The sequence below is a fragment of the Emys orbicularis genome, chromosome 1 (assembly GCF_028017835.1).
Source record: "Emys orbicularis isolate rEmyOrb1 chromosome 1, rEmyOrb1.hap1, whole genome shotgun sequence".
NCBI classification, from domain to species: Eukaryota; Metazoa; Chordata; order Testudines; family Emydidae; genus Emys; species Emys orbicularis.
This window is the reverse complement of record NC_088683.1, coordinates 170,259,783-170,277,465: the sequence shown is the minus strand read 5'-3', so window position 1 is coordinate 170,277,465 and position 17,683 is coordinate 170,259,783. Positions and strand designations below refer to the sequence as shown.

At 40.9% G+C, this 17,683-nt stretch overlaps 1 protein-coding gene across 2 annotated transcripts in view; it reads right to left on the bottom strand.

Annotated features, from left to right (window-relative positions):
• Positions 1-15,534, bottom strand: part of ALCAM (activated leukocyte cell adhesion molecule) — a 39,904-nt gene extending 24,370 nt beyond the window's left edge. For both annotated transcript variants that reach the window (XM_065420194.1, XM_065420187.1), the window contains exons 1-5: positions 15,442-15,534; positions 11,641-11,860; positions 6,212-6,276; positions 5,655-5,742; positions 4,937-5,119 (exon numbers count right to left, since the gene is read on the bottom strand). In XM_065420194.1, coding sequence (XP_065276266.1) covers positions 4,937-5,119; positions 5,655-5,742; positions 6,212-6,276; positions 11,641-11,860; positions 15,442-15,495 — 610 coding nt within the window. In that variant the 5' untranslated portion in view covers positions 15,496-15,534. The remainder of the gene's footprint in view (positions 1-4,936; positions 5,120-5,654; positions 5,743-6,211; positions 6,277-11,640; positions 11,861-15,441) is intronic.
• Between the last annotated feature and the right edge of the window lie 2,149 nt (positions 15,535-17,683).

The window sequence follows — 17,683 nt, the reverse complement described above, 5'->3', positions numbered from 1 at the left end:
CAGAGCTTTGAAAGATTTTGGGTCTCATTTTAATGGAAGAGTTTTTTGTTGGTGGTGGGTTTTTTGACAAAATGGTGTGTATTTTTGTTATGGAGTTGAGTTGGGAGTGGGATTCTTCTTCTGGCAGCATGAACAATGAATCAGATGATGTCAGGTACATAAGGTAACCATTCTATCACGGCATCACGTGGAAATGTTGAGCACATCCATCCCCCATCAAGATGGTAAAGAGGGCAGTCCATAGCCAGATGACATGCTGTTTGTTCTTGAGGTCTACAGAGGCTGCATGGTGAGATCAAGAAGCCCCAACAGTAAAGCTATAAGTTAAACCGCCTACGATCACAACATATCCTGTTATAACAAAGAAGAATCTTTCACTTCATCTAGTTGTTCTGAGGGGTATGAAAGAGCTCCTCTAAAGAAATCAGTAGACACAGATCTGAGTTGTCTATCTGCCAAGAAATCCAAAATATAGTCCCACACTGCCTGCTGCCCTGATTCCTTAGGAACGTAATTTCTGATGTACTGTCTGAGGCCCTCAACTACTTCGGAAAAGGGGCGTCTTGACTTCAGCCAGCATTCTTGGTGCAGCTTTGAGATGAAATTGTGAAGTAAGCTATCCTGGTGGTTGGCTGCATACCCCTGCCTTCATGACTCATTGCTGGGGGAGCAATGCCAGCCAGGACCAGAAAGTTGGAGCCTCGAGTTGTCCAGGCTGCACCAGTGATGATATGAAGGGAAGAGTAGATCACGGAGTCCAACTTGCTGCAGTGACTACTAGAACCCCATGTTGCTGCATGGTATTTAGCAGGTGTAATAATTAGGGCACTGGTAGATATCCAGCAGGTTACAGCACTAGCGGCCAATGATAAGCCTGCAGAGGAGTGGATTTTTGCACGTCTTCTCCATGTGTTGTTGGAAGGACAAAGCAGTCAAGCTTTATCCCCAAATAAATAGGGTACAGTTAAAAAACAACTGGCTGATTATTCAGGAGGATCCTGCAGCTGTTGATGAGTGGGATTCATCACTGACTTTAAACTGAACAGCTGGTATTGTGTTATTTTCTGATTAGTTGTCTTTTAGAAATTTAAGGAATGATAGAGCTGGTGATGCATCTGAATGCAAATGACTAGGTAAATAAATAGATTTCCATTTCTTGGAGCTGTAATCTGTCTTTTTTTTAACCTGTACTAAATTCAGCTAAAGAAAATAATTAATAAGAAGGAGATAGAAACTAATTAAGATTACTGACACATTTAAAAAAAACACTTGCATCTCACCAACAACTTCACCTAACAGCAGTGGAGAAATCTGTTCAAAGCAATTCTGGACACCTATTCAAATGAGATTATAAGGATCTCAGTTTAGAGATGCATTTGAAAAGAACAAGGGACTGAAGTTATGTTAAATGAATAAAGGTATTTTCAGAAGGAAACTAGTAATGCTTCATTCTGTGGCTGAGGGAGCTTCATGCCATGTACTCCTCTTCACTAATCAAGGATATGCCCAATTCCCATTGTTAGTTAATTAGCAGTGCAGCGATACTAAATGTCTCTAGAGGAAGCTAGAGATGGGTGCACGAAGAAGTTATCTTAATTAAATTGTCTGCTGAGAGAACAGGATAGAATATGCTTGCTAGCCACGCTCTTTTAATCTTCAGTGTAGAGTACCCGTGAATTCTTCAGTGCAGACGATGTTGCCGTTGGGAACAGCACTCTTTTCTTCACATTGGGCCATGATTGCAACAGTCTGGGGTACATAAATTCAAGAAGTCTGTGCAAACCAGATTCCCAGTGAGTAGGCTAACCTGGGGTCTATAAGTGGTCACGGCAATGGGGACAGCATAACTGCTTAACGGGCAGTAGCTATGGAGCAATTTGAGAAGACAGGAGATTCATGCAAATTAGCTCACTACCAGACTTCCTTTCAAGCAGACCTCACTGTATCCTGGATCCTCCAGTGAGCCTGTGCAACAATTCCCATGTCTTGTAGGAGAGTGGGGCGAGAGAGAATGAGATTAGGTGCCTGCTCTTTAGAGACCAAAAATTAAAGCAAACTCAATTTGATACACCTCTACCCCAATATAGCGCGACCCAATATAACACGAATTCAGATATAATGCGGTAAAGCGGTGCTCTGGGGAGGCGGGGCTGCGCACTCCGGTGGATCAAAGCAAGTTCGATATAACGCGGTTTCACCTATAACGCGGTAAGCTTTTTTGGCTCCCGAAGACAGCGTTATATCGAGGTAGAGGTGTAGGTATGGAGTGGGTGCTTGTAGACATGGGATCTCTTAATGACTTCTAAGAGTAATGGCTGATATTCCCAATGGCCTTCTTCCTTGTCATTTTCCCTGGCTGTTTTGGAAGAGTCAGTCAGTGGAACAGAGGTCTGAATCTCTTACTCAGGTGAGAATCAGGAATAACTCCATTAAAATGCACTGACGCATCATAAATGGAAGACAAGAATTCAGTCCCCATTCTAAATCTCTCCACAGACTTTGCCCCAGAAGGGAATAGAAGCTAGGCAGCCAAGTAAGCCATAGATGGTTGCCTCAGTCTGGGGCTTTCCTCTTCTCTGGATAATGGATCATTGTCCCTGACAATGTCTCTGTCCCTTTGCTAACAGAACATTAGGAATCATTTAGGAAAGGGATAGATAATAAGACAGAAAATATCATAATGCCTCTATATAAATCCATGGTACACCCACATCTTGAATACTGCATGCAAATCTGGTCACCCCATCTCAAAAAAGATATATTGGAATTGGAAACGGTACAGAAAAGGGAAACAAAAATTATTAGGGGTATGGAACAGCTTCCATATGAGGAGAGATTAATAGGACTGGGACTTTTCAGCTTAGAAAAGAGACAACTAAGAGGGGATATGATAGAGACCTATACAATCTTGACTGGTGTGGAGAAAGTGAATAAGGAAGTGTTATTTACTCCTCCTCATAACACAAGAACTAGGGGTCACCCAATGAAATTAATGGGCAGCAAGGAAGTACTTCACACAACGCACAGTCAACCTGTGGAATTCTTTTCCAGGGGATGTTGTGAAGGCCAAGACTATAACGGGGTTCAAAAAAGAACAAGATAAATTCATGGAGAGTAGGTCCATCAATGGCTATTAGCCAGGATGGGCAGAGATGCAACACCATGCTCTGTGTGTCCCTAGCCTCTGGTTGCCAGAAGCTGGGAGTGGATGACAGGGGATGGATCACTCAATAATTGCCTGTTCTGTTCATTCCCTCTGAAGCATCTGGCATTGACCACCATTGGAAGACAGGATACTGGGCTAGATGGACCATTTGTCTGATCCAGTATGGCTGTTCTTATGGCTGCAGAGAGCAGGTGTGCATTGCTGCTGCTCTGGGTTTCACACGGTGGAAGCTCTTGTGGCCAGGACTGGGCCCTCAGGGCATGGACAATAATTTGATCCTGGGAGATGCTGAGCTTCAGCAACATTAAGAGCTTTTAGCAACTTGAATTTTTGGGCCATAAAGTTGGTACAGAGTTTTAAGTTGCTATGTATATTTTGCAAATTTAGAACCATCTTAATATGTTCCAGAAATGCCAGCTCACCCAGTCTGAAATGGGAATCCTTATTTGTTGTAGGCCAAGCAACTGAACTTAATCTGTTTTGCATTTTGTCTTTTCTTTGTTGTAACATCTTCACAAGATGGATTTGAAGGAAAATGTAAGTTTTTTTTCTATTAGCAGCAAACAGCATCAATATACTAAATTATACAGCACCTGGAGAATTCTAGTCAATTTTTTTTTTGTATTTTTTTTTTACTGGTTTCAGTGATCACTTTCTCTCAGCGGCAGTCATTGTAACTCATGAAAATAATACAAGTGCACTACTTAGCATAAACTTATGTAGTTGATGCCACATAAAACAGACAGATGTCTGGACAGAAGCAGCATTCCCAAACCAGAAGAGTTTTATTTAGGATTTGAGCTTTCACTGAAGGTATACAAGAAAAGACAGTTCTGTCTGTATATTTTCTTCAATGTTCTTTTCTCCTCAATTCTCTACTAAGACCTGGTACCTTTCACGCTCATTCAGAAGCTTCTCTCCTCACTTCCTTGACATGGCCTGCCATGCGCTCTACAGTTGCTACCATCTTCCCTCACTACTTCCTGGTCTATTGCCTGCTTTCTTTGCTTAATAAGGGTGATATTGTACTGTAAGATGCAAGTAAATTTTGTACTTCGAAGAGTTGGATATTATTAGCTACATAACTTCTTTATAAAAAAAGCAATAAAAATGCATTTGAAGTGTAAAACTCAATTCAGCATTAACTACAGAGCTGATTGGGCACTGTTGTATTGACATTTTAAGCAGAGGGATAACTTGCACTGTTTGTTTAGATACATGACTTTTTGTGCTCAAGAAGTACTCTAAACATTTGGGTACCTTAGTATACCAATCTTGATGTGTGCTAATTCATATTTACTGCATATTTCACTGGGCAGAGAGAGATGCGAAGACAATCTAATTCTCACACAATATTTCTGAACTCTAGTCAACTACTACAAAAACTTCCAATTCAGCTTATTTAGTAATAGTTTGTTATGAGGACTTGAAATTCCCATTTCATCATAAGATTCTGTTAGCTGCTACACTTTTCCTCCTGAAATAGTAATCTTAATATTCAGAAATCTAATGACTCTCATAATCCTGAAATGGATATGGTGTATGCTTGACTTAAATCTTTTCACTGCAGATCAACTTTGAAAAAGTATTAATCCTATTATCAAAAAGAGCATCATTCTTCTGATTTATCTCACAGTTTTAGTAAAGGGTTTTGCTATCAAAGAAAGTCTGTGACCCTGCAATTTTGCTGAAAGAGACTGATTTCCCCCCCCCCCCCCGAAAGATCATATTTATGAACATAGTTCTGCGACCCAGTTTTTAACAACTTACATTGAACATCAAAGACCACTGGTTCAGATGATATTTCTTCCTGTCCAGATGGTCCATAATATGTCACTTTACAGGCAAACCGTGCATTTGCATCTTTCTTTGTCGGCATGTACTGGAGAGAAGATGTTGTGGTGAAGAGTCCAGTTGATCGGTCCACAACCTTTTGTAAGGTCATGACAACAACTGAAAAGACGGCATTGTTTCAGTATCATTCTTAGTATATACAACCTAATTTTGGATTTTTTCTTATTTTGTATATTATGATTTTTATGCACCTATTGCTCAGCATCCAAGCACAAGACATGAATTTTAAAGCAAGCAATACAACAAACAAAATTCACTGCAACAGACTGCACCCGCTCGTCCTGACACTTTGGCCCACAAAGAAAAAACACCCAACAAAGATTCCTGGTCAAATAATGCTGTCCTAAAATCCTGTAAGTACTAAAAACAAAAACAAACAAGCACTTTCTAATTAATTTTCTAGTTACTTTAAAAAAATCCTTAACTCAGAAATATACATCTAACTTTTTGGCAATAATAATACAATATTAAAACCCACAATTTTATGCCTCAAGCCTGCAAACCTTCCCCCATGTCCATAGCTTTAGTCATGGAATAACCCTATTGATTTAAATAGGATTACTCATATGAGTAAAGTTACTGACATGTGCAGGTTGTTCTAGGATCAAGTTCATTGTTCATTACTGAAACATACCTCCTTCAACGGGCTGCAAAATATTTCCATTTTTGTACCATGTAATGTTGCCATCTGGATAACTCTCTCTTGCAATACATTCCCCGAGCTGCAGAACACAAATGAATTATCAAACATTTTGTCCTCTGACATTTTGATAGAATTACTCCTTCATTTATGCTTACGTGGTTACTCTTGGTTATATGATTAGTTAAAGTCTCAAGAAAGGACAAACAATCCAAAACGTTTTGATTTTTTTTAAAGGATAAATGACAAATGATGCCTGGATATTTCTTGGGGGCAGGGGGCCAAATAGAGCTTGACTCATTCTTCTGGATATGGGGAGGACTAGTTGTAACATTCTAGCATGTTGCTGTTATTCCTGATTCAGCTGAAAACTGATTGTGCAAGAGATGGTTTCAGAAGTTCTATAATCTCAGACTGGGTCCTGAGCAATCCTCCCCATATCCCACTACTGCTAGCTCAGAAAACACACACAAAATATTCCAGCTTGCTGATGGCACAGCTCCAAGCTCACCTCCAGGGACATGAGTTTAAATTAAGAAAAATGCTCTTACCATTTTAAGCTTTTCCGTTTCTAGGAAGTTTGCTGGATGTATAATTTCTGGTTGAGATGGTTGTTCTATAAACAAAAAATATGTGTAAGAGAAAGGAGAGCAGGGATTTCCGTTTGTTGTATAAAGGACTAACGTTCTCCAACAACAAAGACAGAACATTCAGCAACCTGGGTTCAGCAACTACATTAGAACTATTTGGTGAGCTGCAGAGTCATCATGCTTTTCATTTGAAACCTTGTCTTTTGGGGGTTTACATCTTCCTTGGCTGTTAAAAAAAATTGCTCCTACCTAAATATTGGCAAATGGACTTGGGGGGGGGGGGGGGGAGAATCTCACGAGATTTAACAGGAGAGAGAATCATGTTACTGGTTTCACTTTATATATGTCATTTTACATGATCATATAAAAGTAGTGTAAACTTATGCTACACATATTGGCACGGTATATTTTGGCCAGGGATGCTACAACCTAGATTAAGAGAAAGCCTACTGATGAACATGATACATTTCCAGAAGAAGGAAACAGTGGTATATAAAATATAGTGGCACAAAAGAAGTTTTACCACAGATATTAGTTTAGCTTTAATATGGAGAAACTCAACTTAATCCCACTTCTCATTTTCCCCCATACTATTGTTATACTTAAGTAACACCTGGAATTAGTATAATAGAAGCAACTGTAGTACCCTGAAATTACTTTAATTTATTTTTCAAAACTGACTAGATTTTGAGTCGATTGCATCTCTTTAAAAAGCAAACTTTCTATTCAGTAGCAATATACATCATCCTATTTACAGTAGCTGCACCCTTCCCTGTTAGAGTTAAGGCTCCGTCAGCGTTTCCATTATAAAACGCTATTTTCTAGAGACTATACAACTTGTATGTTAAAATTCATTCTGGCCAAAAGCATGGAATGTAAATTTTTATCTCCAAGAGACTGTTTTTCTATAAGTTTGAAGGAAACAAAGTCTGTATATTTACAGTCAAAAAAAGTCTTTGCACTCCAGCTGTGCTTCTAAATAAGCAGACATTTATATACACATACATAAACAGAAACTGTCTCCAAGTTTTCACATTTCAGTTTACAGAAGCTTTTTCAAATCAAACCTATCAAACAATGCTAGTAATCTGGAAAGTTACCAAGTGCCCTGCTATCCTGTTCCAAGTTCTCTTCACACCATTTAAAAATATAAAATAAAGAAAAAAACAGAATAAAAAGTTTATTAATTTATGCAGTCACACTTGTCATGCCTACTACAGCAGTAGCTATGTTTGCACAAGTTTCCATTCTAAGTCTCTTTCTTCATATATTGAGATACAATTTCCTGCATTTTAGAAGATTTGTCCAAACAGACAATCAAAAAGAAAAAAAACCAAAAGCAATAAAGTAAACTATTTATTTGGAATTCTCAAACAACTTGCCTGTGGCAAATAAAATACCAAAGCCATGCACAAAAACCCCTGGGCTCAAAAAGCCTCATGTTGTTCTCAAGGAGAAAACAGAACAGACCGTATTTTAGAAGTGTAAACATTGTTTATGTGTTGTTTTAAAACAAACAGATTAACCCATTTTCCAAACACACTTGCAGGGACAATAGGTTTTCATGCCCATCACCTGAACCACAACCAGGTCTCCTAAACTGCCCTCATCCCACGCAGACAGGTCCCATAAACAAAAATGGCTGTTTTTAGATCATTTTGCCAGCCATCTGATAAACTGAACAAATTTGAAGTTTGCTGTGTCTTTTCGTTTTCCCTTTCTTTCTATGTCCCCCCCAGTGGCTGCACTTGGTTGTTCTTTAAAGAGGGCTATCCACTCTGTTGAGCTCTCCCCTCTCTGAGTTCAGTAAGAGAACGAACCATCTATCCTGCTCCCTTTGGGGTTACCTGGGGGTTTGAGCATTGGCCTGCTAAACCCAGGGTGGAGAGTTCAATCCTTGAGGGGGCCATTTAGGGATCTGGGGCAAAAATCTGTCTGGGGATTGGTCCTGCTTTGAGCAGGGGGTTGGACTAGATGACCTCCTGAGGTCCCTTCCAACCCTGATATTCTATGATTCACAGCAACAAATTATTCACTACCTGGAATGGTAGCAGTGAGCCAGAGCGAGTGCTCTGTCCACCCACATGTGAGGAGGTGGGAGGCAGCGAAAGGGGTACTGCTGAGTAGATGAAGTGGAGAAGGCACAGAAGAGCTGCTTAGAGCTCTCCCTGCCCACTCAGGGTACATCTACACCACAGTTAAAAACCCGCAGCTGACCCATGCCAGCTGACTTGGGCTCAGACTAAAGGGCTGTTTAATTGCAGTGCAGACGTCCAGGCTTGGGCTGGAGCCTGGGATCTAGTATTTGGTGAGGTGGGAGGGTCCCAGAACTCGGGCTGCAGCCTGAGCTGGAACGTCTACACTGCAATTCAACAGCCTCGCAGTTTGAGTCTGCTGGCACAGACCAGTTGCTGATGTCTAATTGCAGTGTAGACAGTGTTTAATTTGTGCTGGGGCTGAGTCCCGGCACCCCTAGGGTTGGCAGTTCATAGCCCCGGCACCTCTAGGCCTGACACATCAGTTAAGTAAAAAAATTGCTTGAGCCCCAGCACCTCTCTCATGCAAATTAAGCACTGAGTGCAGACAGGCTGCTGCAGATGAGGAGGAATAGCAACAGGCTTGCACCTGTGCAAGCAGATTAATTTACTGTGCTTACACTTATTGGGTGCCAGACATTTAGAAGATCATCTGCTGATGCAGAAGGAAATTTTAAGCTCAAGAGTTTAATAGTATCAGAGCATAGGTTGGTGGGGCTTGTAACTTCAGCAAACTGCTTATCTCTGGCTGCAGGGGCTTAGAATAGCACCTTTACAGCTATGTAAGCATATTAACTCGGCTTGCTAGCTGTAGAGTCCAAATAGCTGTGCAAAGAGATAGGAGCTAATGTACGTGGAGCCAGTATGCTTTGGAAATTTTGGCTATCTACATCCAGATGAAGATGCTGGAAAGATCCACCAGGAAAGCTGGCAGAGGTTGTTACTTGAGCAATCCAATGAGGGCTATTAGCAGGTGTTATCTGTGCAATGAGCCAATACACCTCGTTAGCTGCACCAGCTGATTAACTCAGGACTAAGGCTGTAACAAGCTCCAAGGAAACTCAGCTTCAGTCAAACCTCAAGGGACAGATCTGAATTTCAGATAACCAAGAATGTTGGTTACTTGGGATTCGTTCAGCTGTTCGAAGAATTTAGAAGCTTTAGTGGGTGAACCTATGCAACTTGCCAAGAAATCTTAATTTTTCTTTAATATAAACCAACCAGGGAAATTAAATACTAAAATGTGTTAACAGAACTTTAAAATTGTAAAGTCACTCAAAAAAGAAAAAAATCAGAAAATTCTGAAGTAAAGGTTTTACTGGTAATGTTAACTCAGCCACATTACACATTCAGCATTTTCTATTCTTATTTTCCTTCCTAAATGTAGCTTAATTAATGAATGCCATAAAACAGGGGAGGGCAAACTACAGCCCATGGGCTGAATCCGGCCCGTCAGGGCTTTCAATCGGGCCCGCGGGATTGCCAGCCCCATGGTGCAGTGGGGCTAAGGCAGGCTCCCTGGCCCCATGCCACTCCTGGAAGTGGCTGGCACCATGTCCCTGGGACCCCTGGGAGGGTGGGGGGGAGGGAGTGCAGAGGGCTCCGCACACTGCCCTCACCTGCAGGCACCACCCCCACAGCTCCCATTGGCTGGGAATGTGGAACTGTGGCCAATGGGAGCTTTGGGGGTGGTACCCGCAGGTGAGGGCAGTGTGCAGCAGAGCCGCCTGTCCCACCCCACTCCCAGGAGCCACTGCTGGACATGCTGGCCACTTCCAGGAATGGCGTGGGGCCAGGGCAGGCAGCCCGGAGCCGCTCGAGGTAAGCAGCGCCGTGCCGGAGCCCACACCCCGAACCCCCTGCCACACCCAACACCCCTCTTGCACCCCAACCCCCTGCATACCGCACTCCCTCCCGCACCCCAACACCCTGCCCCAGCCCTGCATACAATTTCCCCACCCAGGCCAAAAAGTTTGCCCACCCCTGCCATAAAAGGTATAGGATGTGCGACATGGCTGAACTAACATTGTGTACGCCTTAGAAATAGAACTATATACAGTAATTCAACCACTTGGTATTCAAACATTTTGTAACCACTCTATAATACAGTCTCATCTACATATTTACTCCTTCATGATAAATAACCATTATAATTCTTTATCACTTCATTTCAAGCACCCTGCACACTTATCCCTGCTGTCCTTAATTTAATTGTTCTTGCAGTCAAACATCAAAGTTAAAGAATGGAAGTGAATTATTGTTGACTCCCAATCTCCCTTCAAACTGATTGGGACACTGACAACATTGTGTTAAGATACCAGGATAACAACATTGAAGAATTCCTCACACCTTCTTCCTGCTTGAGTTATAAAATTATCATTACATTTGGTGAATTATGTATTTTCTTTGAGCCAAAATGTCATCTTTTTGATATAGTTATTAACTTTTCAACTTTTCCTGACAACAGAGTTACTTTGTGTAAACTGTATTTAAATATGCATCTTGAGTGCACAAAGGCAAGGAAGCAAAAGGAAATTTTAAGGTTGGGTATGGAGGAGAAACCCACTGTTTTCTGAGAGTCTACTCACAGTAGGAAATGCTCCAGACAAGATTTTCAGTAGTGATTAGTCATGCTGGCTGTCTCAATTTTTACGTTTTATGTCAGAAATCCTAAAGGGGCCTGAATTTCAAAAATTACCAAGCAACTTGTCTGTGAAAATCCTGGACTCTGAAAAATTTAGCAACCCAGAATCACTAGTTACTTTTGAAAATCTTAGACAGATGTGTTCAATAGTAAGGTTTATGGTGTCAAGCCTTAAGTCATAATGCTAATACACCTTTGTTGCTGACATTTCAAGAGGGGAGAAAAATATGAGTTTTGGCTAGTATCCCGTTTTTAAGCCTTTATTTTAAGTTTCGTTATATGCGTGTGCCAGGTTCTTGAGGACATTTAAATACATTTCTTTAAACTCACATACTACCAAACGTTTCCAACATATCACTTAACACTTCCCCCAACCCCAGAAAAGTTTACTTACAGAGTAAGTGAAAATTTTCCCATCAGTCTTATTTTTACATTTTTCATTTTAAGGGCAAAATGATGTAGCCTATGCATACAATTGATTCGTTATCAAGCCCTGAAATTCCTCTTGTTCAGAACTGGCAGACTAAGACTACAGAGAGTCCTGTTACACAAATGCTACAGACAGATTAGGCTTTTTTATTGCAGAAAACTGCTAATGTTAGTCTTTGAATCTGTTTAATATTTTTTTACTCTTTTTGCTTTCATTTTTCTTTTAACGGCAATTCCCTAATTGGAGATCCATATTAGTAGCTATGCTAGCTGTTACTTACTGAACACCTTGACTACTGTAGGCTCTTCATACACGTTGTCCTCAGTTACTAGCATACATACAAATCTTCTTTCATCACTGATCCTTGCATTTTTGATGGATAAGGTATAATTTTCTGAGAGATTCAATCTGCCTTTGTATTCGGCTACGTCATCATATTGAACTTGTCTTTTTGTTGTTGACCTGAAGGCAATAAATACTGGAGAGTTGTTTGCCGTTTCCTAAAATAAATAAATAAAATTAAATAATCTAAATAAATAAACAAACAAATAAATAAATGCTTCATTTTCCATAAATACAGAGACTTATTTAGAAGTGCTCCAAGATCTGCAATGGGTGCCTGCTATTCAGCCAATATGTAGTTAAAAATGATGGCAACAGACATAATTCATAGGATTAGAATTTTTGTTTTGATTTTTGGGGGGGCGGCGAGAAGAGGATGGGGTATTCTCCAGTTGCCGTGCAATCAATTGATCCAATACTATAGAAGTACAAAGAGTGATGATTTGTACTTTGAAGGACAGTCTGTTGTGCTACATAGCATACTGGGTGTTAGACTGGCTGCACTGGAATGGATTATCATTCCATGATACAATACTGACATGGAATGAGGAAGGGCCTTCTGTGACAAAGGCTGGTGGCTGTGGAATTAGCTGCATTTCCACATACCAAAAGGTATATAAAATATCAGAGGCATCCAAAGTTAGACTCAAGATTTCAGTTGCTTTTTTTAGCAGGGCTTTGGAGCTGTTGTTGCCGGCACAGAGGGCCCGAGGACAGCAACAGTGGGGTTCGTTGGCCGGTGTGCTTCGCGCCAATGAACACACCAGGGTGGAGAAGCAAACAAAGTTTATTTGAGATCTCAAAGTGGTGCAAGGAGACTGGCACATCTCAGATCAAGCACACCATCATAAGCATTTTTATACATTTCACCGCTAAGTTCCTCCCTCTTCCCCCCTGCCTTCTCTCCCCCCCCATTCCCCCTCCCTTCTTCTACAAAAGTCATGTTTATACATTTAAGCAGTTAAATCATTTTGGCGGCTAAGTCTAGCTCGTTAGTAACACTTCTCTAAACCGTTATCTGGTCCTGTTTCCCTTTGATTTATTATCTCCCCTTCAGCCAGAAACATACAGGCCTCATTATTACCGCTTGGTACCGGTATGAGTGGGGGTTGCAATTGATAACTGGCTGTTACACATTCCAATTTCTGCCCCTGGCTTTTGAGGTCGATTAGAGTTAAACATGGAAGGAGTTTGGTTCATTTAGGCCTAGTGCAGGAAGGCTTCATCGACACTCGTGGTCTTCCACCCTCCCGAGTTACCTAGGGTGACGCCTAGTGACACCAACACTGTGCTCCGGCTCCGCTCCAGCTCCAGGCAAAAACCTGCAGCTCCACTGCTCTGGAGCTGCTCTGTGCTCCAGCTCCGGGCTCCGCTCCAAATCCCTGTTCTTTAGGCTATTGTTTTTACGTATTTTGTATTGTTTGTCAGGGATGTTCAAATATAGTTCCCCACCTAGGATTTAATCAGGCAAAATTGCCCATTTTATTCTAAATTAGTTTTTAGTTTCTTTTTGTTAAAGCATCCAGAAGTCTCTAAGCATGGGAATATACCTACAATAAAAGATTATTTATGTGTTTTAGGATAACCTGTAAAGTAGTTTCTAGACATCCTCCTTACTTTAATCAGTATGCAGTTGCTATAAAAAAATGGAAAATATCAAAGGAGAACTTTACATGGAGCTGCCATAGAGAAACTTAATATTCATAAGAGGCAGAACTGCAGGCTGTGTTTTGCAAGATTTGTTTTCCCCTCCCCTCCTTTACATAAAAGCAAAGGGAAAGACTATTCTTCATGTTATGATGTTCCAGGAAACAGAGATCTCCTTAAATCAAAGCACCAAGAATTGATAGCACAGTGCTTGTGAGCTTTGTTGTTCCTGTCAGCAATGCATGAATATTCACACATCACAAATGTTCTGCCCTAGCATGCAAAAGTCAAAGTAAAATCTCCGGTAGATTCTCTGGAGACAGACTCTTCTCTGAGTGTTTTGAAGTCCATACCAGGGACCTGGAAGGGCTACCCCGAGAATATTACAGTAGAAACTGAAATCTCCTCTCAGTCTAGAAAATAAGAAGTCTATGACATGCCCAGAAATTGACAAGGGTGTTCTTGCTTCCAATGAAAGGAAAATGTCTTACAAAAGATGAAAAACAAACAAAATCATTGGCATGCTAGGAGGCCAGGGAGCAGGGGGTTACATGGAATATATTTTGGCTGTAATTAGCATGTTAAAAATCTTAGCTGGTTACAGTTGTACAAATTATTATACACAACATATGTCACCTACCCCTGGACCCTTGGTGGTGGTGGTTTAGGAAAGGTGTGACAGATCTAAAGCAATCAGCAACTTCTAAATTTTTTCTCCACTGTTGATTAGTAACTATTCCTGGTGCAAAGGGGTTGGGTGTTGGGGGAAGAGAGCCAGATTTCTCTCTCTCGAAAATAGTTTTGCAAGTTCACCAAGTGCAGCAACTGCTTTTCTAGAAAAAAGCCCGAAAAGAAGGAAGGAAGGAAGGAAGGAGTTTTCAGCAAAATTCTGGCCATCTTTTGTAGGCTTATTTTAAGTATTTTAACCCTCCCCTCTAAGCAAACATGCTCCACAGGACTCTGCAATTTACATCCCAAAATGCAGAGGTGGCTTTGAAAATTCTGATGCTTTTGAGATTCCTCCCTTCTTCCTGCAAGAATTGTTATCCTCATGGAAATGATGGCATCTTGTACGGAAGATGCAATTTCACAATACTGCAGTTCACTCCAAGTCCTTTTAAATTTTAAAGTGGCAGATTTGTTGCACAAAGATGGACCATTTGGCCACCACCAAAAGAAGAGAGAATTAGATTAATGAGCCGGCAAAACTTGGAATAGAAATTCCCTGCTAGAGCAAGAGATCTTGGAATTAAGTCAGCCCTTAACAAATGAGACCTCCACTCCCCAAAACACCTGCCAATGCAGATAACATTTTGGTTTTGGGAAGTGAGAGGACAGCTTTGGAAATGGAGATCATAATCAGGGGAGATGCTTAAATAGGCTTTTCAGAAATATGGAAAATGTTAATTTTGACTTCAGTTAGAGAGAGCTGAAAGGGGATAATGTTTATCATAACTGGTTTGCCCATTCATATTAATTAATTACTGCATACGGTTTCAATGCTGCTATGTACGCTTCTGCTGTTTATTTTTTTAAGCTTACAGTGGTATATGACGAACTACAAAGTGACATTTACTAATAATAGTGAAGTTCACTGTGTATTCTGTGGTGTTTCCAATACAAATCAATGGAGTGAGTCAAGGCAGCATTAGCTTTTTTCTACTGTGCTTCTAGCACATTCTTTGCACACCATTAGCTGCACAGGGAAACAGAACCCAGGTCTCCAGTAAGGCTCACTTTGCCCTTTGCAGCATGCAAAAATACAGTGAAGCATGGAACAGCATGCAGTAGTTGCCAACTTGGGGATCCTTTTCATGAGGATAAAACACTTCCTGCTTTAGGAAGATTCAAATGTGCAAAGATGGCTTTTTTTGCAATAAGAGTGAGGCAACCGGGCATGTTTTTAATGTGGCTTGACAGAATGCCCTAATTCTAATAATTATTTCTCTTGCACATTTGAGACACATTCTACCTACCTTCAACTGTACTTGATAGCAGAATAGTGGAATTATGTACATTTGAATCTGCACTTTTATTCACAAAAAATATACTTATACTGGCAATAATTAAGTTCAAGGTAAGCCATACTCACATATTTCCATTTTCCAAACATCAGGTCATTAGGTACTCCCTGAGAACAAGGCATAACAATGGTATCTCCATATACTGCATTTACTGTGTACAATCCAAGGCCTATGAGAGAGAAAGAAATGGTAAGTGTTTTATTGGAATTTCAAGGTGCTAGTTACTATTTGGTTTAAGGTTAAAAGAGTGTGTCTTACTGTATTGTGTTATTTTCTAGCATAGGGATTCATCCGTGAATGTTTTTAACAAAATAGGATTCAGTACGTTAAATATGTTTAGGTAATTATTCATGGGCTTTATGCACCAGATTTCCTACTGCAGTTAATGGAAGCCATGTGGATTCTGAGAACAGAACTTCACCCTTTCAGGGAGAAGATCATATAAAAAAGGCTATGGACACTGGCTGCTATCTTGTATCAAGCCTTGTTGCCTTAAAACTGAACAAACATGTTTATCTTTCCCATCTGAAAACTCAGCCAGTTCTGTCTGCAGGGCATATGTTGCAACACAATATCAAAATAAGGACAGCCTAGAATCAAAATAAACTTAATACCTTTGGTATTATGCAGTACAGCTGTAGCCGTGTCAAACCCAGGATATTACTTGTTCTTCACTACTTATGCTAAACAATCTGTTCCACCTTTCATTTTGCTGTGACATTTTCCCAGGCCTGAAGAAGAGCTCTGTCTGGTTTGAAAGCTTGTCTCTCTCGGACCAACAGAAGTTGGTCCAATAAAAGGTATTACCACACCGGCCTTGTCTCTCTAGCAGAGGGTTTAGACAAAGTAACCCAAGCACAATAGTGCTAGTGCATGGGAATTTCAAAGTGAAACTGACCAGTGTAGTTTCATTGTCTAAAATGAATGAAATGCAAAAAGTAGAAACACTTTTAAAAGTATTTCAGTTTTAATTTAACAACCTAATATGTTAATAGTAGCGCTGTTGTTACTAATACAGTTTTGCTTTGCTACTATTTTTATAAATCAATTTTACAAAACAAACTACACAAGCCTACGTCACCCCCCTCCCATGGAAAAAACTCACAGTACAGACGTCTAGGGGGAAAACAGCCTTAGCAAGTCTTTCCTCAATATTCTTCCCAGATTGTTCCTCTGCACTGAATGAGGATGGGGTTTGCCCACTGTGTCAGGCATGGCAATTTTGTGAACCTTACAGAATTAATTTAAACCTTAGTGAATTAAATTTAAACCCCAGGCCTACACTACACACTTACTTTGGTATTTCTATGTCGCTCAGGGGTGTGAAAAATCTACATCCCTCAGGAAAACCTCAGGTGGGATTTGAGAACCTGTTCACTGGCCATAGTCCTTGTTGGCATCAAGGAGTGTAGGTTTTTTTTATTTTATTGTTTAATAGGTTTTTCGCATAAGATTTTTACTTAAGAATAAATGTGATCAGTTAGAAAGAGCAGTGTGTAACTTAACTGTGGCAATTTCACTATTTAATGTCTCTGAGGAGAATACTAAAGCAGGCCTGCTTAGGTGTATTCCCTTCCTGGGGAATTCACAGTATAGGCAGGGAGCTGTGCAGCCAGAAAATATTCTGGTCAAGATGGAGGAAGACGACAACAACTGGGGAGGAGGAAGCCTGAGAGTGGTTGCCCTTGCTGGACCTCAGAGGGGGAATACAGATGCAGTTGCCCTGAAATATGACATCCACCACACCTATGGATTTGGGGCTTCTGCCAGAGATCACAGCCATTGGAGAGTGGTCCTGTGCCTGCACACAGGCCTGGGGACCCTTTGCTTCCCTTCTTCAATGCCAAGCCAGCATGGCTTCACTGGAGCTGCACAATCAAAGATTTCCCCCAACTTGCTGCTGAACCAGGAACCTTATTTAAGGAGCAAGAGGGAGCTGATGGCATATCCGGGGCTGTACAAGAAGGTCATACATCCACCGGCTGCATTAATTTTTCAGCAGATTCATCACGCCTTGCCAAGGCCAGATTATGTTCATGGTGTACTTGTCCCCTGATTTACCCTCTCCCAAAGTACAGATCTCTGGGCCAGAGGAGTACTCTCCAGGGGTCTGGAATGGCACTTGGGATTGGCCGACACTCTGCCTGCCATGTGTACATCCTGGTTAGGGATGTGCCCTCACCTCAGTTAGGTGGATAGTTAAAATAAAATATATATTCTGAAAGGGTCAAATACTGAAGTTCTTACCCAGTGTTTACTCAGGCAGACTGACTGTTTTTAATGAGGATTTTGCCTGAGTTTATTACTACT